The sequence below is a fragment of the Moschus berezovskii genome, chromosome 4 (genome assembly GCF_049115385.1).
Source record: "Moschus berezovskii isolate FMDL1 chromosome 4, NW_MosBer_1.0, whole genome shotgun sequence".
NCBI classification, from domain to species: domain Eukaryota; kingdom Metazoa; phylum Chordata; class Mammalia; order Artiodactyla; family Moschidae; genus Moschus; species Moschus berezovskii.
In genome coordinates this window covers 8,377,813-8,402,571 of record NC_142463.1, presented here as the reverse complement: position 1 = coordinate 8,402,571, position 24,759 = coordinate 8,377,813, and the positions used below count along the sequence as shown (strand labels likewise).

Below are 24,759 nucleotides of genomic sequence, written 5' to 3'. Positions count from 1 at the left end.
AATGGCTAATGCCCAGCAGTTGCTGATATATATATATATTTTATTACAGAAGGCCAGTGGTCACTTCTTTTTCTTGTTGGGATTTACAAGGTGCTAAACATGGCATCTGGTCCCATCACTTCATGACAAATAGATGGGGAAACAGTGGAAACAGTGTCAGACTTTATTTTGGGGGGCTCCAAAATGACTGCAGATGCTGATTGCAGCCATGAAATTAAAAGACACTTACTCCTTGGAAGGAAAGTTATGACCAACCTAGATAGCATATTAAAAAGCAGAGACATCACTTTGCCAACAAAGGTTTGTCTAGTCAAGGCTATGGTTTTTCCCGTGGTCATGTGTGGATGTGAGAGTTGGACTGTGAAGAAAGCTGAGTGCCAAAATATTGATGCTTTTGAACTGTGGTGCTGGAGAAGACTCTTGAGAGTCCCTTGGACTGCAAGAGATCCAACCAGTCCATTCTAAAGGAGATCAATCCTGGGTGTTCATTGGAAGGACTGATGCTAAAGCTGAAACTCCAGTACTTTGGCCACCTCATGTAAAGAGTTGACTCACTGGAAAAGACTCTGATGCTGGGAGGGATTAGGGGCAGGAGGAGAAGGAGACGACAGAGAATGAGATGGCTGGATGGCATCACCGACTCGATGGACGTGAGTTTGAGTGAACTCCGGGAGTTGGTGATGGACAGGGAGGCCTGGCGTTCTGTGATTCATGGGGTCACAAAGAGTTGGACATGACTGAGGGACTGAACTGAACTGAACTGAAACTGGCGCTAATGGTAAAGAACCTGCCTGTCAATGCAGGAGATGCAAGAGACGTGGGTTTAATCCCTGGGTTGGGAAGATTCCCTGGAGGAGGGCATGATAACCCACTAAAGTATTCTTGCCTGGAGAATCCCATGGACAGAGGAGTCTGGCAGTCTACAGTCCAGGGGCCACAAAGAGTTGGAATGACTGAAGCAACTTAGCATGCATAAATAGCATGCAAGCTCTACTTACACTAATTAGTAAGCCCACCACATTATATTGTTATTAAGGACATGGAAACCAAGGGACAGACTGTTCTTTTTGGAGCAGGTGCAGGTTTTTCCAAAGCAGGCCCCATTCAAAGACAACCATGTTTATTATTTAGTCTAAATATGAACGTCAGCAAGATTCCCAGTAAAGGGATATACTAGCGTCAGAACCTAGTTAGGCTATTCACTTGTTGATGAGAGGAAATCTAGAAGTTTTCCCTGTGATTTGGTGCTGTTATGTCTGACTCTTTGTGACCCCATGGACTGTAGCATCCCAGGCTTCCCCATCCTTCACCATCTCCTGGAGCTTGCTGATTTTGTAAGACTATTTCAAAAACACGAGCCCTGAGGAACTTCCACTGACTGTAAGGCTCTAGATCCCAGGTGACTCCCAGTAAAACCATTTTCACTGATGTCTCATGGTCATCATAACATTTTTTAGTGGACTAATTGCGTTTCTACTCCTAGAAGATCCAATTACCTGTGAATAGGGTTGTGGCAAACTATGGAGGCCTATACATATCCCCTAGTCAACCTGTTCCTTCCAGGTGACAGCAAACTGCTTTCATTGGTGTGGATATGCAGCTACCAAGGGAAATGCATGGTCCGGGTCTATGTTGTATGCTGTTTCCCTGATAAAATGCTTTAGAAAAAGTGGAAGCTCTGGAGGTGGCTGAGCATTCATACAAATTTCATTCTTAGGATTTAAGAACCAGTGTGGGGGATCCCTTTCATTTTGCCATGGGACTCTGCATAGTCCACACCCAAGCATGAATTGCTGATTTGTACTATTGCTTTTTGCTTAATTACAATTTTGTATTTTCTCAATCCCTTGTTATTCTGTGTAATGCAGGGAAATCTGCTATTATTAGGAGTGATAAATATCTTGCCTATTTTTATATACACATTTAAGCTTAATACATAGTAAGCAGCTAAAGAGCCACTGCAGAAACTGAAATGATCCAAAGAGATCCCATTTGGACATGGCATGAATATTGAAAACATTAAATTTTTTTGTATTGACAAACCGAGAAATGCAGCAATATCTATTCACCGTGTCTTTGTTCTCCACCTCTTAGGTTTTTATGCAAACATACGTTGAATGAAAGTCATTTCTCTTTACTGCTATCATATGTCCTTTTCTTTTTTTTTTCATCCATAGCAGCCAAATTGTACTGGCATTAATTTTTCTTTTCTCCAAGCATTATTATTGTTCACTTCTTCCTCCTTTAAACGAACAAATCATGGGAAAGGAATAAAACCACAGAGTATACTCTAGTTGCTAATTTTACAGACACTCAACTAGCCTAGATCAAGCCAGTAACAAAAGAGAAAATAATCTCAGGCACTGTATATGGTTTTTCAGAGATTATTTGATATTACCATAATTTGACACTATCCTCAAATTCCCCAAAGAAACATTTTAAAACCAAACAAGAACATCATAAAAAGTAATCAGTTGCTATTACAGAAATCATTATGGATAGTCAATATAAATGTGTACATATGTACACCAATAGACATGAACAGAAATGTTCTTACCAGCATTATTCATAAGAGTACAAAACTAGAAATAACCCAAACATCCGTCAATAGGAAATAGGTGGTAAAATGTGATATATACCTCCATAGTGTTGCGACAGTCAACCTTGAAGACGATCCCAATGACGCCCACCTCCTGGTAGTCATACCTTTATGAAACATATTCCTAACTTGTACCAGGGTTAGTCTGTGTGAGGTGGTGTGATTTACAAAGCTAGGTTATAAAATATATGCCATCTCCACCTGGCTTTCTTGGATCAGCCACTCTGGGGGAAGCCAGTCAAGCCTTCAGATGAATGCAGCCTCTGTCATCACTCTGGCTGCAACCTCATGGGGGATTCTGAGTCGGAACCACCTGCTAAGCCACTCCCAAATTCCTGACCCATATAATCAAAATAAATGTTTATTGTTATCTAAGCTTTGGGGCAATCTGTTACACAGCAATAGATAACTAACACAAATGGTATACTATATAGCAGAGGTCGGCAAATTTTGGCTCCTGGGACAAATCTAGCCTATGTCTTATTTTTGTATGCCCTTGAGCTTAGGAGGGTTTTAAAATATTTTTTTAAATATTATACAAAAAAAACAGACAAAAGAATATGCAACAGAGACCTAAAATGATTACTGTCTGGACCCTTAAAGAAAACATTTGCCAATCCCTGATACATAGCAATGATAATGAATGTTGCTACAAAAGAGCACAGACAGATATCACAGACACAGTGTTAAGTGAAAAGAGCCAGCACAGCAGAATAAGATTTCATTTAAATAAAATTCAAGAGCAGGCAAACTAATTAATGATGTACAAAGTGAAGACAGCAGTCTCCTGTGAGGAGGGCAAAGAGGTAGGGATAGGGACAGGGCACGGGGGCTTCTGAGGTGCTGGTGGGGGCTTTGCTTAATCTTGGCAGTAGCTACATGAGTGCACTCACTTTGTGACAGTTCATTAAGCTCTCTACTTAAACAGTTATTGTGTTTTTGTATTTCCATTTAAAAAAGAATTTATTTGAAATGTCATTAGAGAGTTAAAATTTCTAAAATCCAAACATTTTTAATAAAGTCATCAGTTCAGTTCAGTTCATTCGCTCAGTCATGTCCGACTCTTTGCAACCCCATGAATCACAGCACACCAGGCCTCCCTGTCCATCACCAACTCCCGGAGTTCACTCAAACTCATGTCCATCGAGTCAGTGATGCCATCCAGCCATCTCATTCTCTGTCGTCCCCTTCTCCTCCCGCCCCCAATCCTTCCCAGCATCAGTCTTTTCCAGTGAGTCAACTCGTCACATGAGGTGGCCAAAGTATTGGAGTGTCAGCTTTAGCATCAGTCCTTCCAATGAACACCCAGGATTGATCTCCTTTAGAATGGACTGGTTGGATCTCCTTGCAGTCCAAGGGACTCTCAAGAGTATTCTCCAGCACCACAGTTCAAAAGCATCAATTCTTCGGCGATCAGCTTTCTTCACAGTCCAACTCTCACATCCATACATGACCACGGGAAAAACCATAGCCTTGACTAGACGGACCTTGGTTGGCAAAGTAATGTCTCTGCTTTTTCATATACTATTTAGGTTGGTCATAACTTTCCTTCCAAGGAGTAAGCGTCTTTTAATTTCATGGCTGCAATCAGCATCCGCAGTGATTTTGGAGCCCAAAAAAATAAAGTCTGACACTGTTTCCACTGTTTTCCCATCTATTTCCCATGAAGTGATGGGACCAGATGCCATGATCTTTGTTTTCTGAATGTTGAGCTTCAAGCCAACTTTTTCACTCTCCTCTTTCACTTTCAAGAAGCTTTTGAGTTCCTCTTCACTTTCTGCCATAAGGGTGGTGTCATCTGCATATCTGAGGTTATTGATATTTCTCCCGGCAATCTTGATTCCAGCTTCTGCTTCTTCCAGGCCAGCATTCCTCATGATGTACTCTGCATATAAGTTAAATAAGCAGGGTGACAATATACAACCTTGACGTACTCCTTTTCCTAATTGGAACCAGTCTGTTGTTCCACGTACAGTTCTGACTGTTGCTTCCTGACCTGCATACAGGTTTCTCAAGAGGCAGGTCAGGTGGTCTGGTATTCCCATCTCTTTCACAATTTTCCACAGTTTATTGTGATCCACACAGTCAAAGGCTTTGGCATAGTCAATGAAGCAGAAATAGATGTTTTTCTGGAACTCTCTTGCTTTCTCCATGATCCAGCGGATGTTGGCAATTTGATCTCTTGTGCCTCTGCCTTTCCTAAAACCTGCTTGAACATCTGGGAGTACATGGTTCACATATTGCTGAAGCCTGGCTTGGAGAATTTTGAGCATGACTTTACTAGCATGGGAGATGAGTGCAATTGTGCGGTAGTTTGAGCATTCTTTGGCATTGCCTTTCTTTGGGATTGGAATAAAGACTGACCTTTTCCAGTCCTATGGCCACTGCTGAGTTTTCCAAATTTGCTGGCATATTGAGTGCAGCACTTTCACAGCATCATCTTTCAGGATTTGAAATAGCTCAGTTGGAATTCCATCACCTCCACTAGCTTTGTTCGTAGTGATGCTTTCTAAGGCCCACTTGACTTCACATTCCAAGATGTCTGGCTCTAGGTCAGTGATCACGTTATCATGATTATCTTGGTCGTGAAGATCTTTTTTGTACAGTTCTTCTGTGTATTCCTGCCACCTCTTCTTAATATCTTCTGCTTCTGTTAGGTCCATACCATTTCTGTCCTTTATCGAGCCCATCTTTGCATGAAATGTTCCCTTGGAATCTCTAATTTTCTTGAAGAGATCTCTTGTATTTCCTATTCTGTTGTTTTCCTCTATTTCTTTGCATTGATCACTGAGGAAGGTTTTCTTGTCTCTCCTTGCTATTCTTTGGAACTCTGCATTCAGATGCTTATATCTTTCCTTTTCTCCTTTGCTTTTTGCTTCTCTTCTTTTCACAGCTATTTGTAAGGCCTCCTCAGACAGCCATTTTGCTTTTTTGCATTTCTTTTCCATGGGGATGGTCTTGGTCCCTGTCTCCTGTACAATGTCACGAACCTCCGTCCAGAGTTCATCAGGCACTCTATCTATCAGATCTAGTCCCTTAAATCTATTTCTCACTTCCACTGTATAATCATAAGGGATTTGATTGAGGTCATATCTGAATGGTCTAGTGGTTTTCCCTACTTTCTTCAATTTCAGTCTGAATTTGGCAATAAGGAGTTCATGATCTGAACCACAGTTAGCTCCTGGTCTTGTTTTTGCTAACTGTATAGAGCTTCTCCATCTTTGGCTGCAAAGAATATAATCAATCTGATTTTGGGGTTGACCATCCAGTGATGTCCATGTGTAGAGTCTTCTCTTGTGTTGTTGGAAGAGGGTGTTTGCTATGACCAGTGCATTCTCTTGACAAAACTCAATTAGCCTTTGCCCTGCTTCATTCCGTGCTCCAAGGCCAAATTTGCCTGTTACTCCAGGTGTTTCTTGACTTCCTACTTTTGTATTCCAGTCCCCTATAATGAAAAGGACATCTTTTTTGGGTGTTAGTTCTAAAAGGTCTTGTAGGTCTTCATAGAACGGATTAACTTCGGCTTCTCCAGCATTACTGGTTGGGGCATAGGCCTGGATTACTGTAATATTGAATGGTTTGCCTTGGAAACGAACAGAAATCATTCTGTCGTTTTTAAGATTGCATCCAAGTACTGCATTTCGGACTCTTTGTTGACCATGATGGCTACTCCATTTCTTCTAAAGGATTCCTGCCCACAGTAGTAGATATAATGGTCATCTGAGTTAAATTCACCCATTCCAGTCCATCTGAGTTCACTGATTCCTAGAATGTCTATGTTCACTCTTGCCATCTCCTGTTTGACCACTTCTAATTTGCCTTGATTCATGGACCTAACATTCCAGGTTCCTATGCAATATTGCTCTTTACAGCATCAGACCTTGCTTCTATCACCGGTCACATCCACAGCTGGGTATTGGTTTTGCTTCTGCTCCATCCCTTCATTCCTTCTATAGTTATTTCTCCACTGAGCTCCAGTAGCATACTGGGCACCTACCGACCTGGGGAATTCCTCATTCAGTATCCTATCATTTTGCCCTTTGTTACTGTTCATGGGGTTCTCAAGGCAAGTATACCGAAGTGGTTTGCCATTCCCTTCTCCAGTGGACCACGTTCGGCTGTGGTCCATGTGATCAGATCGACTAGTTTCCTGTGATTATGATTTCAGTGTGTCTGCCCTCTGATGCCTCCTCGCAATACCTACCGTCTTATTTGGGTTTCTCTTACCTTGGGCATGGGATATCTCTTCACAGCTGCTCCAGCAAAGCGCAGCCACTGCACCTTACCTTGGATGAGGGGTATCTTCTCAAGGCCGCCCCTCCTACCCTTGAACATAGAGTGGCTCCTCTCGGCCCTCCTGCGCCCGTGCAGCGACCGCCTATTGGACGTGGGGTAGCTCCTCTCAGCCGCCGGCCCTGGCCTCGGGCGTGGGGTAGCTCCTCTGGCCGGGTTTCTTTGCGTGGTCGGTTGCGCCAGGGCCGGCGTCTCTCGCGTCTGCGCTGCCAGTTCTCCCACTGATTAGGTTTATGACCTTCAGTAAGTTACTTTGCTTTACTAGGCCTCATTTGTGTCATCAGGAAGGTGGAGATTAAAAAAAAAATGGTACCTACTTCATAAGGTTGTCTTGAATGGATAGTATAAACCTTGAAACTCACTGAATCAGTTATCTATTGCTATGTAATAAGCCATCTCAAAACTTATAATAGCATTTGTTTTTGTTGTTTCACAATTCTAAAGGTCAGGAATTTTGGCGAGGCCTAGCAATCTCATTAGTCTTGGTTCTCCAGAGAAAAAGAACCAGTGACCAATAGGATATATATATATATATATATACATGTATTTTATAGATAGATATGTAAAAAGATCTATATCTATCATAGATATAGTTATATAAGATTTATATCTATATATATCTGTGTCTAAAGAAACCATGAGCCATCTACATATCTATTTCTAAATGTATATTTGTAATATATATTATAATCATATGAGCCAATTTCTTATAGACATAGACACAGATAGAAATATATAGATATATGATAAGGAATTGGCTTGTACAAATCTGAAGGCTGTGAACCCCCCAGATCTGCACTGGGCAAGCTGTGGATCCAAGAGAGCAGAGGGCATAGTTCCAGTCTGGGTTTGAAGGCCTGAGAAGTAGGTAGAACCAATGATGTAAATTCCCATCCAAGTCTGAGTCCAAAGGCAGGAGAATATTGACATCCAGACTGAAGACAGAGGCAGAGAGAATTCTATCTTTCTCCACCGTTTTGTTCTATTCAGGCATTCAAGAGATTGAATGAGACCCACCCACATCGAGGAGGGCACTCTGCCTTATTCAGTCTACCAATTCAATGTTAATCTTATTCAGAAACCTCACAGATACACCCAGAATAATGTTGGACCAAGTATCTGGGCATCCTGTGGCCTACTCAAGTTGACACATACAGCGAACCGTCACTGCAGAGCTGGCTCACCTGTGCGCTCCGTGGTTCAGTTAGGACTGGAGGGTCCAAAATGGCCCCACCAACCTGACTCATTGGAAAAGACCCTAATGCTGGGAAAGACTGAGGGCAGGAGGAGAGGGAGTGACAGAGGATGAGATGGTTGGATGGCATCACCGACTCAATGGACATGAGTTTGTTTGTGCAAACTCCAGGAGACAGTGAAGGACAGGGAAGCCTGGCGTGCTGTAGTCCATGGGGGGCCTGGCGTGCTGTAGTCCATGGGGTTGCAGAGAGTCGAACACACTGAGCAACTGAATGATGACAGCCTGTTGGAGGACTTGCTGCTGGCTCTTCTCCTCCAAGTGGCATCTCTCCAGCAGGATGACTTGATCTTCTTTACTTGGAGGCTGAATTCCTAGAGAAAAAGAAGTTAAAAGATCTCTTAGGCCAGAGCTCAGAATTCCTAAAACCTCATGCTACTACATTCTGTTGATGAGAGCAAGTCCCAGGCCAGCCCAGATTAAAGGAGGGGGGAAATAAGAGACCCCGCCTCTGGGAGTGGGAAGAGTGGCTGGCCTGGGCCAGGATGCGGAGAGTTGAGGGGGGCCGTGTTCACAGGTAGTCAGCCCTTTGACCACCACAGTACATATCCTTCCCCTTTACATACCAGACCCCAAGGTTTAGTCTGTCCAAATCACTACCATCTCTTCTTGAACTACTGCAACAGCCCCCTCTTTCTCACCCTGCCCTAGAATATTCTCCACACAGTTGCCAGGATGATCTTGTTAAAACATAAGTCAGATCATATCACTCTAGGAGGGGTCCCATCATGCTTGTAATAAAGCTCAAAATCTATGCCATGATCTGGCTCTGAGCAACCTCTCCACCCAAAGCACTTCTGTTCTTTCTTTGTTCATTCTGTTCCAGCAACCCTGGCTTTCCTGCTGTTCCTCAAACACCCCAGGCTCATCCTCTGGGCTTTTCTACTAGATGTCCCTTCCTTCAGAACACTCTTCCCCAGATCTCACATGGCTGGTCTTTTCACTCAGACCACTGCTCAAATATCACCTCCTCAGGGAGGTCTTCCCTGACCACCCTACTCATAAACAGTTCCTGCATCCCACCTCTGAGCATCCTTTTCCTGATGCAGCTTTCTTTTCCTTCATAGCAACCCCTCAGTTCAGTTCAGTTCAGTCACTCAGTCGTGTCCGACTCTTTGCAACCCCATGAACCACAGCATGCCAGGCCTCCCTGTCCATCACCAACTCCCGGAGTTCACTCAAACTCATGTCCATCGAGTCGGTGATGCCATCTAGCCATCTCATTCTCTGTCGTCCCCGTCTCCTCCTGCCCCCAATCCCTTCCAGCGTCAGAGTCTTTTCCAGTGAGTCAACTCGCCGCATGAGGTGCCAAAGTATTGGAGTTTCAGCTTTAGCGTCAGTCCTTCCAATGAACACCCAGGATTGATCTCCTTTAGAATGGACTGGTTGGATCTCCTTGCAGTCCAAGGGACTCTCAAGAGTCTTCTCCAGCACCACAGTTCAAAAGCATCAATTCTTCGGCCATCAGCTTTCTTCACGGTCCAACTCTCACATCCATACATGACCACGGGAAAAACCATAGCCTTGACTAGACGGACCTTGGTTGGCAAAATAATGTCTCTGCTTTTCAATATGCTATCTAGGCTGGTCATAACTTTCCTACCAAGGAGTAAGCGTCTTTTAATTTCATGGCTGCAATCAGCATCCGCAGTGATTTTGGAGCCCAAAAAAATAAAGTCTGACACTGTTTCCACTGTTTCCCCATCTATTTCCCATGAAGTGATGGGACCAGATGCCATGATCTTCGTTTTCTGAATGTTGAGCTTCAAGCCAACCTTTTCACTCTCCTCTTTCACTTTCATCAAGAGGCCTTTGAGTTCCTCTTCACTTTCTGCCTTAAGGGTGGTGTCATCTGCATATCTGAGGTTATTGATATTTCTCCCGGCAGTCTTGATTCCAGCTTGTGCTTCTTCCAGCCCAGCATTCCTCATGATGTACTCTGCATAGAAGTTAAATAAGCAGGGTGACGATATACAACCTTGACGTACTCCTTTTCCTAATTGGAACCAGTCTGTTGTTCCATGTACAGTTCTAACTGTTGCTTCCTGACCTGCATATACAGGTTTCTCAAGAGGCAGTTCAGGTTTCTGGGATTCCCATCTCTTTCAGAATTTTCCACAGTTTATTGTGATCCACACAGTCAAAGGCTTTATAACTGACCCTTATTCTGGATCCTCTGGCCAATCCCAAAACTGAGGATTTTGGATAAGAGATCACCCATTTGCTTTTTTTTAATTATTTTTTTATTGGAGTGTAGTTGATTTACAATGTTGTGTTACTTTAAGTGTACAGCAAAGTGAATCAGCCATGTCTGTATACATGTATCCATTCTTTTCTAGACTCCATTTCCATATAGGTCATTACAGAGCACCAGAGTTCCCTGTGCTATTCAGTAGGCTCTTATTAGTTATCTGTTTTATATATAGTAATGTTTATATGTCACTGCCAATCTCCCAATTTATGCCCTCCCCCAACTTCCCCCTTGATACCCATACATTTGTTTTCTACATCTGTGATGAAATTTGTTTTTTAAATAGGTTCATTAGTACCACTTTTTAGATTCCACATAAAAGCAGTATCATATGCAATTTGTCTTTCTTGGTCCGACTATGTCCCACCTTTCTGCCAGAGACATCTTAGTATGCACAAGAGGCAAGAAAGAGAAGAAATGGGTATTATTGCGTCCCTACCATGTGCTGAGTGGTTTCATTCGCATTATCTCATTCAACTCGTAAAACAACAGACATTGCTCTTCAGTTTACAGATATGAAAACTGGACAGTGAGGTGGAAAGTCAGTGTTTGCTGATACCGTGTGGGTGAGCCAGCAGGAGGTTTGCTTCGGTAGATACCCAAGCTTCTTCCTGTCGTCTTGTAAAGCCTAGCGTGTGTCCTGTGAGGATGATCCATCCTGGTGCAGAGTTGCTGAGATGTCTGATCTTCCCCACAGTGGTGTCCTGTGGCCATCCGGGCTCCCCGCCGCATTCCCAGATGTCTGGGGACAGCTATACAGTGGGGGCAGTCGTGCGTTACAGCTGCACCGGCAAGCGGACCCTGGTGGGAAACGCCACCCGCATGTGTGGGCTGGATGGACACTGGACTGGCTCCCTCCCCCACTGCTCAGGTAAGGGGCTGGTGTGGGGGAGGGGTTCCAATGGAACACTTGGCTGGCGGGAGGGGGGCAGCTCCGAGGTGGGAGTGAAACAGGTGGAGGTGAGGGAAGCAGAGCTTTTGGACCTTCATCCCATCCCTCCCAGGCAGAGAGACGGCTCTCAGAGGCCCCATCGGGACTTCAGCCCTTGGTGGTCCAAGCCCAGCTTCATGGCCTTAGATTCTGGCCAAGCCGAGACAGCCAAGAGATTGCAGAACTAATGAAGATGTAGTTTCTGAGGTCACCTATGGCCAGAATCCTCTCAGACACTTACTACCATGAGGTCCCAGGAACAGTCCAAGCCTTCCTGTTGTTGGCTCAGGTCCAAACCCACTCCGGTGTTCTCTCCTTCCCTGTGTGGGACTCCTGGACCCCAGCCTGCTTCCCTTTCTGTATCACTTCTTCTGTTTGTCCTGCGTCCTTCCTGGCTCACTGAATACAGTTCTCCTCTTCAGCTTTAACATACCAGTCCCCAGACCTTTCCTGTGAAGGAATTTATTTTCTTGTTAATCTCTGTGGGGACACGGAGAGAGGTTATCAACACAGCAAATTTAGGGAATTGACAGAGCTCCCAAGTCCATATTTCCAGATACTCATCTGTAATGTCATAAAAGAACAAAAATATTTGAAATTGAATTGTCCTACTAATGACGAAAACCACCAAGGCAAAAAACTAGCAACTCACAGCTTTCTCTTCTTTGGGGTGAGCTTGCCTGGCCTCAAGAAGGGATCCCACATAGGATGTCGCCCTCAAGAGGGCAACCGTTCATGTGACTTGATGCTTCTCAAGAAACCCACCTTGGCATTGAAATTAACCCCTACCCCTTCCCATCCCAGATGCCCTTGAGACATAAGAATCCTGTTGTTCAGTCGCTATGTCCGATTGTTTGTGACCCAATGGACTGCAGCATGCCAGGTTTCCCTGTCCTTCACTATCTCCCGGAGTTTGCTTAAACTCATGTCCACTGAGTCAGTGATGTCATCCAGCCATCTCATCCTCTGTCACCCCCTTCTCCTCCTGCCTTCAATCTTTCCCAGCATCAGTCTTTTCCAATGAGTCAGCTCTTTGCATTAGGTGGCCAAAGTATAGGACTTTCAGCTTCAGCATCATGGCTTCCAGTGAATTTCAGGATTGATTTCTTTTAGGATTGAGTGGTGACCTCCTTCTAATATAGAAGGCTTCTCCTTGAAGTGGGACCTCACCCATAAGACATGCATCTGCTCCTGCAGTTTGAGATTCTCAGATGAGCCTGTCTTCCAAAATTTAGGGCCCTGCCAGCATGTTGTTTTTGTTCAGTCACTCCGTCGTGTCCGACTCTTTGCCACCCCATGGGCTGCAGCACACCAGGCTTCCCTGTCCCTCACCATCTCCCAGAGCTTCCTCAAACTCATGTCCATTGAGTTGATGATACCATCCAACCATCTCATCCTCTGTCATCCCCTTTTCCTCCTGCCTCCAATCTTTCCCAGCATCAGGGTCTTTTCTAATGAGTCAGCTCTTCACATCAGGTGGCCAAAGTATTGAAGCTTCAGCCTCAGCCCTTCCAGTGAATAATCAGTGTTGATTTCCTTTAGGGTTGACTGGTTTGATCTTCTTGCTGTCCAAAGGGTTCTCAAGAGTCTTATCCAACACCACAGTTCAAAAGCATCAATTCTTCTGCTTTCAGCCTTCTTTATGGTCCAACTGTCACATCCATACATGACTACTGGAAAAACCATAGTTTTGACCATATGGACCTTTTTTGGCAAAGTAATGTCTCTGCTTTTTAATATGATTTTCTTCCAAGGAGCAAGCATCTTTTAGTTTCATGGCTGCAGTCACAATCTGCAGTGATTTTGGAGCCCAAGAAAGAAAGTCTGTCACTGTTTCCATTATTTCCCCATCTATTTGCCATGAAGTGATGGGACTCACCAGATATTAGTTAGGTCTCCTAAGAAAGGAGAAATTCCTGAAGCACTGGGAATTTGTTTCAAAGGATTGTGGGCTGCCCAGGACAATCCCAGACATATCACTCTATTCCCACCCAAGACTTTGGCCTCTCACCCTTATTAATCTCATTAATTGCCCAGTTCATGAACTGGCAAGACTATGTACAAGCCACTGGGACTCCCTTAGCCAGTTAGCCAGGCCCCAGACTTCTGTGTGTTTGGACGTCTGTTGGAAGTGTCTTGGGAGGCTGGCATGGGGAAGTTAAGGATCATGTATATTGAGGCCTCCTGAGTTATCCACAGAGCAAATTCTAGGAGGAAGAAATGCTCCAAAAAGGAAAGGCATGCATTTTGCATCCAAATACCCATCCAAACATGCATCTGCCCCAGTTTCTTTGGTGTTTTGCACAAAGCCCCTCCCTCTAGACACTTTCCTGGGACACAAGGCTAATGGTGTTCTTAGGGTCTATATTATCTATCTAGGGATCTTTGTTCTCCATGGGAAAAGGAAGTACAAGGTAGGGGAAGAAGAAACCAGAAAGCCTTCAGCATCTCTACTTATTAGCATATATAACTGACCACATAATAAGTTTCCTGATCCAAAGCACAGAATCCAAAGTCCTTTCTCCTAATTTGTAATTATTCTTCTCTAAAGTTGTGTTTACAAAGGCTAGGAAATGACCTTATACAAATATAACAAAAATAATTCTTGTCGAAGTTATATCACTGAGCTTTAAAACCTCTGAGAAGCCTTGTCAACCCTGAGATTTTATAATTTTTTGACTTCATAAGTCCTCGTCCTGCATGTGGAAGAAGAGACTCTTCCATTACAGGTCAAGGGGAGACTGGAAACAGGCTGACACTTGGTTAAAATGAAAAAGTAAGAAGCAAGAAAGGAACCTTCAGAAAACGTGAACCCCACTCACTGGTTAATGTGTTTCATGAAGCTGTTTGATCTCTGATCCTGAACATTCTGAAGAACAGTTTGCAATCTCCATTTTCCCGTGTCTTCCTCAAGGATGACAGACTCTTAGGAGACCAGAATCACAGGCAGACCTTTCCTGGAGACCTCTGAGGACAGGATTAGAAGTTATTCCATAAATACTGAGGCTGAGGAATGAATGAATCTTAAATACTTTAGATAAGAAAGTGAGAGATGACAAAAATAGATGAGGAAGTAACGCTAGATGTGCCCTAGTGAGCAGACTATAGTTCTTCCATTCCTGAAACTTACAGATATCCTTTGCAGCAGCATCTCCTGCCAGTCCTAAAAAAAAAAAAAAAAAAACACATTCAGGAGTTCCAAGGTCAAATTTTCGAGCCTCATTCAGTTCAATCAGTGCACCCAGCTGATGCATAACAGAAGTCGTAAGTCTCTGGGCCATCAAGGACTTGCAGAGATTTCTGGCATCTAAGACACACTGCAGGAAGTTAACTGCCCGTCTCTGCAGCGTCATCATCTTGCTGATACCTCTTTAGTAAAGCGTCAACAGTTGCCACCTGCCCCCACAGTGCAGTATTCTATGCCAGACTTCCTTATGTTGTTGAAACAGAGGCTGAACACTCCAGTGAGACTGTTCTGTCAGATAATGCCCAGGACCGGAGAATCCACCCTCGGGCCTGTTGTACAATGGTTCTGGCTCCAGCTGAGGCCAGCTAGCCAGTGGGGGAGTCAGAGCGAGTCACCATCAGGATTGCCTTCAGGGGACCCAGTACTGCCTGTTGCATGAACTACATCTGGAAAATGTTAAAAGATAAGAAAACCTGGCCAAATATGAGGAGCTCTCTTTTCTCATATTTTTGAAAGGCTGAGTGAATCCCCCTTCCTTGGTAGGCAGTAGAATTGGGAACATGGGGTTATACAGTATTCTTATATTCTGAAACTAGACTAGGAAAGGAAATAATCCCAAAACTGAGAGGCAGGTACATCAACAGTCAATGATGGGGTACATAGCTTCAGCATTTGATACCAACTAACCTGTGGACATGAGTTTGAGTGAACTCTGGGAGTTGGTGATGGACAGGGAGGCCTGGCGTGCTGTGATTCATGGGGTCGCGGAGAGTCGGACACAACTGAGCGACTGAACTGAACTGAACCAAATGTGTTCTTTGCGGTTGTTCTTTAGTCACTAAGTTATGTCTAACTCATTGCAACCCTCTGGACTGTAACCCACCAGGCTCCTCTGGATTTCTCAGGCAAGAATACTGGAATGGGTTGCCATTCTTTTCTCTAGGGGATCTTCCTGACCCAGAAGTTGAACCCACGTCTCCTGCATTGACAAGCGGATTCTTTACTGCTGAGCCACCAGGGAAACCCCAAAATGTGGTCATCAAGATGTTTCTATTGATGCCTACATACATGGATTCATGAGGAGATACATTCCGCATCACTTGGAAACTATCTTCTCATGCAGTTGCCATTTAGCCCTCAATTTTCTCTCTCCTTCCTCAAGCTCACCATGATCAGCTCTGATCTAGTAGTGTCTCCTATGAATCTCTGCATCCTGAGATGCACTGGCTCCCAAAGATAGTAGATAGTTTTATCTCCTATTCTCTACCTTCCTCCACTTCTTGGGTCTTTAAAACTCTCTTGGGTGGGTTTGTACAAGATCACAAGTCAGATAAATGCAGAAATGTGGCAGGAGGCAGAGGGCAAAGAAAGAGTGAGAGATCTAAAATGTTTAATCCAGAGCTCACCTGTATTGCATAATCTGTGAATAAGAAAGCTTCAGTTAAAGGCCCAGGATCAAAATTCAAGCTTGACTATTGAGCAGCAATTCTGCTAGAAGTTTGAACTTTATTCTCTCAGCAGTGGGAAGCCAGAGGAGGTGTTTCAGCAGGAAAGGACAAAAATCAAATAGTTGTGCTTGTTCACTGTTAAGATTTAAAGAGAAAGTGAGGCTGGATTAGAGGGAGCGTTTAAGAGAAGGGGATATTAGTTACAAGGCTCCTGCAATAAAGTTCAGGCAAGAGATGTTGAGCATCTGAGCTAAGACAGTGGGACTGGGAATGGAGAGGGTACCGGATCAGCAGCTGGTGGAAAAGAGGTGAGAGGGAGAAGGTCAGCTTGGACCACATTGGCACCAGCCAAGAATGAAGGCAGGACTTCTTCCACAAAGGCTTCCCTGTGCCTTCTTTCCTCCTTTGTGGTATGGGCCCCACCCAGGGCCTCTCGCGTGACCTCAGATCTCTGTGTCATTTCACCACTGAGTAGAGTGCTCAGACAGGAGCCTGTTCAGGTGACTCAGGAACACACACAGTTTCACTGCCCTCTTTTTTAGGGCCCGCTGCTTCCCCATAACAGAAGCCCAACATCTTTCTCCCACTCTGCCTCTCTCTTTCCTTCCCTCCTAAAAACAATGGGGTTTTTCTGGTTCTGATCCCTAGGAACCAGCATAGGAGTTTGTGGTGACCCTGGCATCCCAGCCCACGGCATCCGTCTCGGGGACAGCTTTGCCCCGGGCAGCCTAATGCGCTTTAGCTGTGAAGCTGGCCACGTGCTCCGGGGGTCATCAGAGCGAACTTGTCAAGCCAACGGCTCGTGGAGCGGCGTGCAGCCTGAGTGTGGAGGTAATGTATGTGACCATTCTGCTTCTCCCCTTTGCCTGCCCCAGGGTCTTCCCCTGTTTTCCTACTCCCTAGTGCCTGCCCTCACCCACACAGATAAAATCCAAGGCCCCATGTAAACCCTCGGCCTGGTGGAGAGTGGGCGTCAACAGAGAGTTCACGTTCATCTCATTAGTAATCCAAAGGCAAACATATTCCCCACCCTAACCGCAGAAGGGAAGATACCAGGATAAACTAAGTTTTGCAGATTTGTTCACTTATTTCCACATAGCTTCATTCAACAACTATGTGCCAAATGATATAGTATATGCTAGAGACAAAATTGGTGACTGAGTCAGACACACCTTCCCCACTTGGAGCTTACAGTTTAAGATTAAACAAACATCCAAAGTGCCAAAAAAATACAAAATCCAATTTTACAAAACACTTTAAAAGTAATATAAGCCCTTAATGATGGTTCCTGGAATGGCCTTGGTGGGAGAAGAGGAAAGACACAACATACAATCATCATCTAGCAACAGAGAAGTGGGAATGGAATAGAGAAACAGGGAGATATATAATTACCAGGCAGCAGCACCAAGGGCTCATTAAGGTAAGAGCCATTCACTTAAAGTCACAGTCAGCGTTATTCTGAGCTTTTGTTCAAGCACATTTTGCTGCATAGTTTCGGACACAGGGTAGGTAAAGCATTGCGTGTCGTTAGGGTTTTACTAGGTAACTGGTAATTAAGTATAGGCAACTAAGGCATAAAGAAAGTGGCAAGGGAGAGGAGGGTATATGCAAAGCAGTGATTGTGACGGATCTAGCGTCTAGGCTGGGGAAGGAGGGAATAGGTTCATCAGTGGAGTAAGAGGCTAGAAAAGGTGACAAGATCATTGGATTATAGGTCCCAATCACCAGGAAACAAATTCCAGAGGGAGTGAGCTAAAGAAATAAATCGCAGTGGTTAGAGAATGGGCTGCATGAACTTGAGACTATAGCATGGTCCTGCAGAGCAGGGGGAGATGCTCTGGCCCATGTTCGGGGACACCTGCCCAGGAAATGACACAGATGGGGTCAGTGCCCTCTCCCACTTGTCTGTCCAAAGTCCTGCCTTTCTGGGGGTGCAAGTTAGTTTTTATAGGATTTTGTAGGCATAGTAAGAGGCATAGTAAGCTTGTGGTAATGAGTGTGTTGGCAAGGAAAGAATTTACTATATTCTCACATATCCACTGTGACCAGGTTCCCTTTCTTGCCCCCCAGACGCCAGGATGGAGTCAGTCACCATGTCAGAGGGTTTAGGGAACAGAAAGCAGGTGGCTAAGAGTTTCAGCCTGGAAGCAAGTATTTGTTGACTGAGTGTTGTGTGTGTGTGTGTAACGTGTACACAACTCTTTGTGACTTCCCTTGACAAGCTCAGTTACCTTTCAAGGCTCTACTGAAATTCTTATCTCCAGCCCCAGTAAGTCACTCCCTTCTTAGTGCTTTTTTTCCTTCAAGTGTAGCACTTGTCACATCATATTTTAATTCATCTGTTTATAGGTAGGTTCTTAAGATAGACTGGGCTCCTCAAAGGCAGGGGTCGTGGCTCCGTCATCACTGCATTTCCAGTACGTACGCAGCACAAATACTTGTTGAGTGGATGGGTATTAGGGCTTATCTGATCTATCATTTTGTAGATCTGACTTTGTGGACATGTAAATGTCATACATACTTACAAAATAAAATTAAATGAAAAATTAGAAACAAATAATCTCTATCAAAAATCAAAATGGAAACAAATGAACTTAACTATGTGTCAAGTTGGTTTAATAACACAGAGAATTATTTGGTTAACTTGAAAAAAATGAAATTTGAATATGGTATATATATCCTAAGGACAAAAAACTGCAATGAAATCTTAAACTGGTTTTAGCAATCATATTGCTGGTAATCGAATTGGAATGGCAATTCTGAAACTATTACATGTATAATACCATACTCTATATGGGTAAAACAAGTTAAAATTATTTATTGTCATTAAGAACCAAGATTTTAAAATAAAAGAGGTATCATATAAAAGATGAAAAAGTTAAGGAAAAACTCTTAATTCTAAACTTGACTTCGTAATATCAGTATAAACTCATAATGTATTTTCAATGTGAAAAGTTATTTTCCCAATCTAAAAGTCTAGAATCAATGACCAGCTCCGTAGCAATGAGTACCTTTAATGCCCAGACTGTAGGTTTTAAATCCATTGTCCATTAAAAGGAACCAGAACTCTTTAGGGAAATGGCTGATTCCAGGATTGGAGCAGGAAGCACACAAGATTAACATGGAAACTCTTGTCACTCCAACAAGGAATCTACCAAACACAACTGGGTCATGTCAGAGGAACTCAGGAGCCAACTTGAAAGGGTTTCCACTAGTCAGAGATGGAACAATTTGAATGTCAGTAAAAATAAAAGTGACAACAGAAGGCAACATAACAAATACATCTGTGAATTCAAGTGACTGTCCTTTGGAGCTTGATGGGGAACCAGCTAATTATTCTCATACCTGATTTCTTTTTTTAAAATCAAGCATTAGTTCAACCTTCCTGTGTGAACTCTATTTCAGGGTAAGCAAATATTTGATGATGGGCAAGTTCTTTATTAAAGAACCTGAGCTAAAGCAGAAAGAATTGTGGAACTGATCAACAGGGATCTACTGTATAGCACAGGAAACTCTGCTCAATATTGTCTGGCAACCTAAGTGGGAAAAAACTTGAAAAAGAATAGATACATGTGTATGAATAACTGAATTACTGTGCTTTGCACCTGAAATTATCACAGCATTGATAATCAACAATACTCCAATATGAAATAAAAAGTTAAAAAATTAATTTTAAATGTTTTAATTCAAAAAGAATTGTAGAATTAAAATTATACCATTTCTATCCCCTAATGAATCTGGTCAACAATATTTACTTTCTATTTAAACCATTAAATGGCAACTAATAGGAGCTTAATAATGCCAGATAAGGCAGGCAGACGTGACCCACTGAGCAGCCTCAGCAGCACTAAGAAGGAGGCAACCAGACATTCTGTGCCTCTGATGTGACATGATAAGAAAAACACAAAACCACTTGCGAAGTACCTTTGTCAAGAAGTAGAACTTGAATGCAGTAATGATAGAGGAACATATTGAACAATGCCTCGTTCACCAAGTTAGTAAAATCCAGAAAGTGGGAAGTTCTACCAGTTAAATGCCCTGATTTCTGTGACAGATAAATTATAGGCGTGGGTAATCCAGTAACCTCTGGATTCAGAGAATCTTAGAGATATGTCAATCAAATGTCATGTGTGCACCTTTATGATTCAAACAAATCAACCATAAAAAAAGTGATACAGACAGAGTCTTCAGGAAAACTGAGCCCTGCTTGGCTATTTGGTGATATGAAGGAATTTTAGGTGTGATAACAAAAGAGACATCGTCTTTAATTTTTAGAAATCTTAAAAAGTCCCTTCAGGTCTCTCCTCCTCTCCTGAGGGTGAGATGATCAGATATGGGAGCATCCCAAGAGGGATGCTTTCCATCCACAGGCTAATGATGTAACCTGTGGCCTCCACTCTGGGCAGGACTTAGGCTAACCCCGGGGGATGCCTGCCCTTGTTCTGATGAGTAATGTGTTCTTTCGGCTTCCTAGTGATCTCTTGCGGGAATCCTGGGACTCCAAGCAATGCCCGAGTCCTGTTCAGTGACGGCCTGGTTTTCTCCAGCTCCATCGTCTATGAGTGTCGGGAAGGCTACTATGCCACAGGCCTACTTAGCCGGCACTGCTCAGTCAATGGCACCTGGACGGGCAATGATCCGGAGTGCACAGGTGAGAGCCTCTGGGCTCCATGGCAGTGGGGCTTCTCCACACCAGAGGAGAAGGCTGTGTGCCAGAGATTGGGAAGACTGGCTGGCGTTGAGGGACTTGACCCTGAATGAGGATCATACAAATCGCCTCCATTGACTGCGCACGTACTGTGGGACTGCCACTGAGCAAAGTGCTTTGTTTTCAGATCTTTTGATGCTCACCACAATCCCCTGTGAAAGCAGGAAAGTGAAACTCAGTCGTGTCCGACTCTTTGCAACCCCATGGACTACACAGTCCATGGAACTTTACAGGCCAGAATACTGGAGTGGGTAGCCTTTCCTTTCTCCAGGGGATCTTCCCAACCCAGGAATCGAACCCAGGTCTCCCGCGTTGCAAGCGGATTCTTTACCAGCTGAGCCACTATTAGCTCTACTTTCCCATATGAGACAAATGAGATTCAAGAGAGCTTCAAAATATGTAATTGCTATTTTCCAGGCTCTAGCCAGCTCCTGGGGCTTTCTTTTTCTCTTTTAGGGTGAACCCCCAGTGCTGACCCTGATTCTCTTTCTACCTTAAAGCTGCTGCCACCTGTCATCTTCATTAGCTCCATTTCTCCCTTCAATCCATCCCCGCCCCAGCCTGGCTTCTCTTTCTTGCTTCTCCTAAAAGCAACTCCAGACCCTTTTCCTTGAAAAGCAAATCGCTGTGGGACCCAGATGGAGGGAAGTGATTATAGAAGGGAATCTTATACAACATTCTCCCTTTCAGAGTCCTAGCTGTGCTTCTAGGCTCCATCTGAAATCCCCTGTCAGGTTCACTGTTGTTCCGAGGTCAGAGCTCACCAATCCCCACCCTCACTTGATAACGTAACACAAGAATGACTACTGCATCAGTCACAAGGCCCTGCTCCTAGTCCACTAGGCCTACGGAGGCCTCCTGGGCAGAAGAGCTGTCAGTAAGATGCCCTTCGCAGCAGACAAATTGTCTGATCAACACACCTTAGGTCCACCACGTGGTCCATCAACACATCTTAGGCTCTTCAACCTGGAAACCTCCCTCCCTCTGGTCCCCAGCCTCATTTATGAAGGGAACCCTCTGAATAATTCCTCTTAGAGGGGTGGGCTTTACATGAACCAGATGGGTTTCCCAGCCCAAGTTGCTGGGGTGTGTAAGGATGGTGCGGGCAAGGACGGGGGTGTAGGACAGCCTTTGCAGGGAGACTTGGCTGCTGGGAGTTAGAATGAACGGCACCCCACTGGGAACCTAGGAGGAGATGTGACATCCCTTCACTGACAGTCTTCCTTCCCAAACGTGTGGGGAGCGATTGGGATGGTGCTGGGATGCTAAGGAGGAAGGAGTCTGTGCTGGGAGTGAACAAGGCTCTGTCTCCACGTCTAGTCATAAACTGCGGCGACCCTGGGGTTCCAGCCAACGGCCTCCGGCTGGGCGGTGACTTCAGGTACAACAGAACCGTCACCTTCCAGTGCGCCCCTGGCTACATGATGGAGTCGCACAGGGTGTCTGTGCTGAGCTGCACCAAGGACCGGACGTGGAATGGCACCAAGCCGGTCTGCAAAGGTGTGTCTGGGGGCTACAGATGTGTGAACGCAGGGCTGGAGCAGGTACAAAAGCCTTGAACACCTAGAAGGGAGGGGGTGATGGAGCAGAGCCCTACATCTTATCTGGGGGGTGTGCAAGGTGAGGAGTAGTCCCTGAACTTCTACAGGGAGGGGGTGGGAGGGTCCTGGGCCTTGGACCTGGAGGGCAGGGTGGTGCAGAGCAGGGTGGGTTTTTGGAAGGTGCAGCGAGACCGAGGTCCCAAGGGAAGGGGGTGGTTCCTGATCGCTCTCTCTTAGCCTGGGCTCCCAGCAGGCCAGTTGCCTCCGTGCCGACGGCAGCCCTGGTTTCCCAGGGCAGCCCCAGCACTCCGCCTACCTTGGTCTCCCCCAGCTATCATGTGCAAGCCGCCTCAGCTCATCCCCAACGGGAAAGTGGTGGGATCTGACTTCATGTGGGGCTCAAGCGTGACGTACGCCTGCCTGGAGGGGTACCAGCTCTCCCTGCCCGCGGTGCTCACCTGCGAGGGAAACGGGTCCTGGACCGGAGAACTGCCTCAGTGTTTCCGTAAGTCGCTCACAGGGGGCCTCCAGGGCACCCATCTGCTGGCTCCTCTCCTTCCCCACTCAGAACTCTGCTGCTGGAAGGCATAGAATGAGGCTCCCCTCTCCAACTCAGGGAGCTTTGTCAAAGGCCACTGTTAAGAAAGGCAGGGATCTTGAAGGAAGAATGTGAGAGTGTCTTCATTGAGCCCTGGCTCCGGTCACTGGGTGGCGTCACAGTGGAGGGAAATTAAACCAGATACGGGAGATGCTTCTTAACTGGAAAAGCTGTTACTGGATGGGATAGAACCCACAGATGGAGCCGGAGGTGGGCAGGTGGGGCAGTGCTAGAAACGTGCCTCACTTCAAGGATAAGACCCTGCCCTGGGACACTTGTGATTTTCCAGCGAGAGGATCATTTCTTATCTACCTGCCCTGATTTTGTCTTGAAGAGCCCCAAGTCCTTTCCAGGTTTCATTTCTTACCACATCCCCCAGAGAAGCAAATTCCAGGTCACTTATTCATGTCTTACCCCATAATCAGGCTCTGGAAAGTTTTCTCCATGCCCATGCTTTGGACCAATGATAGGACCTATTTTTTCTTTGTGCTTGGCATTTATCTAATGCTGCAGAAAACTGTCAACATAACCCACGACACTGGGGACCTCTGAAACTTTACTTCAATTTGGGAAATTTCAGCAGAGATGAAGGCCAGTAAAAGCTGACCCAGGAAAGGCAGCATGAGGTTTATGGTTAAGCCGTTAGGCCTTGACATTCCTTTCAGGAAACATGAGGAGGATAGCAAGTCTCTGGGTTCAGTCTGGACACCTTGCATTTTCTTGGGAAATAGCTGAATTGCTTTTAAACAATGGATCATGGTTATCATTTCTAAAAATGTCCTATATCTGAAAATACAAAGAAGAATGAAATAATCATCTGAACCCTTCCTTCCCAAAGATAACCAGTTAGGCTTGTCTTTACACTTCCACACAATCACTAAGCATTTTTGCATGTATAGCAGCATGTACGCAATTTTCTATAAATGGTATTGAATCATGCTGTTCACAACTTGTATTCATTGAGAGGCCATCAGCTCCTTGCTCTGTCAATATGTACTAATCTATACATCATCCTTTTTAATGGTTTTAAAAAGAATTCCTCTGTTATAGATGCCACACCATTTTAATCTTCACCTGCCAGTGATAAATTTCAATCTCTCCAGTTTAACCATGTTACAAACAGTTCTGCAATAAACAGCTTCAAAAAGAACATTTCTTTACCCTTGTGATAAAGTCCTAGGATTGAGGATGCTGGGCCATCCAGCACACTATACTTCTTGATATATGTTGCCAAAGTGTCTTCTAGAAAAAGTGTTCGTTACACTGCCACCTGCAGTTGATGAGAATATTTCTTGACTCACACCCTCGTAAACAATTGATTTTGCCAATATTATTAATATTTACCAACCTGAGAAGTTTTAAAAGATGTCTATGATTTGAAGATACCTAAGCTAAGCTTTAATTGGCATCACATTTCTTCTTAGTGGAACTGAGCTGCTCTTTCTTTGTCATCCAAGAGTTGCTGCTTCCTGAATGTGGGGACTTTTGATCAGCTCAGCCTTTCATGGACTTCTGATTGGTCCATCCAGGCTCCCCAGATTCCACGACCAGGCTTCCATTTGATTTCTGCATCTGGTTTCCAACCTCTTGACTCTGTGTACACACACACAAATACACACACATACACACACACAAGCGTAGCACAAAGAATGTTCCTCAGGCTTGAAGTGATGTCTTAGGGAAATTTGACAGGGAACTTTGACTTCCATAGTCAGTTTTGTAAGATCCTCTCTGCTGATCCAAATGAAATGGACACTCTAAGACCCTGCTTACTGTAGGGTAAGTGCACAGTCTTTGGAAGGACATTCGGCAATACAGGTCAAAAGCTTCAAACACACTCAAAGCTTTAAAGATAATAAGTTCACTCCTAGAGGATTCTCCTAAGAAAATAATACAAGTTAAACAAAAGCCACATGTAACTTTATAATAATAGAAAATGCCTAAGAAG

General features: G+C 44.5%; 1 protein-coding gene across 1 annotated transcript in view; it reads left to right on the top strand.

The window, feature by feature from the left end:
- Positions 1–24,759, top strand: part of CSMD2 (CUB and Sushi multiple domains 2) — a 695,284-nt gene that overhangs the window by 654,039 nt on the left and 16,486 nt on the right. Inside the window, exons 56-60 of the mRNA XM_088835123.1 lie at positions 11,096–11,269; positions 16,613–16,795; positions 20,439–20,615; positions 21,993–22,172; positions 22,545–22,718. Of these exons, the coding sequence (XP_088691249.1) occupies positions 11,096–11,269; positions 16,613–16,795; positions 20,439–20,615; positions 21,993–22,172; positions 22,545–22,718 (888 nt within the window). The remainder of the gene's footprint in view (positions 1–11,095; positions 11,270–16,612; positions 16,796–20,438; positions 20,616–21,992; positions 22,173–22,544; positions 22,719–24,759) is intronic.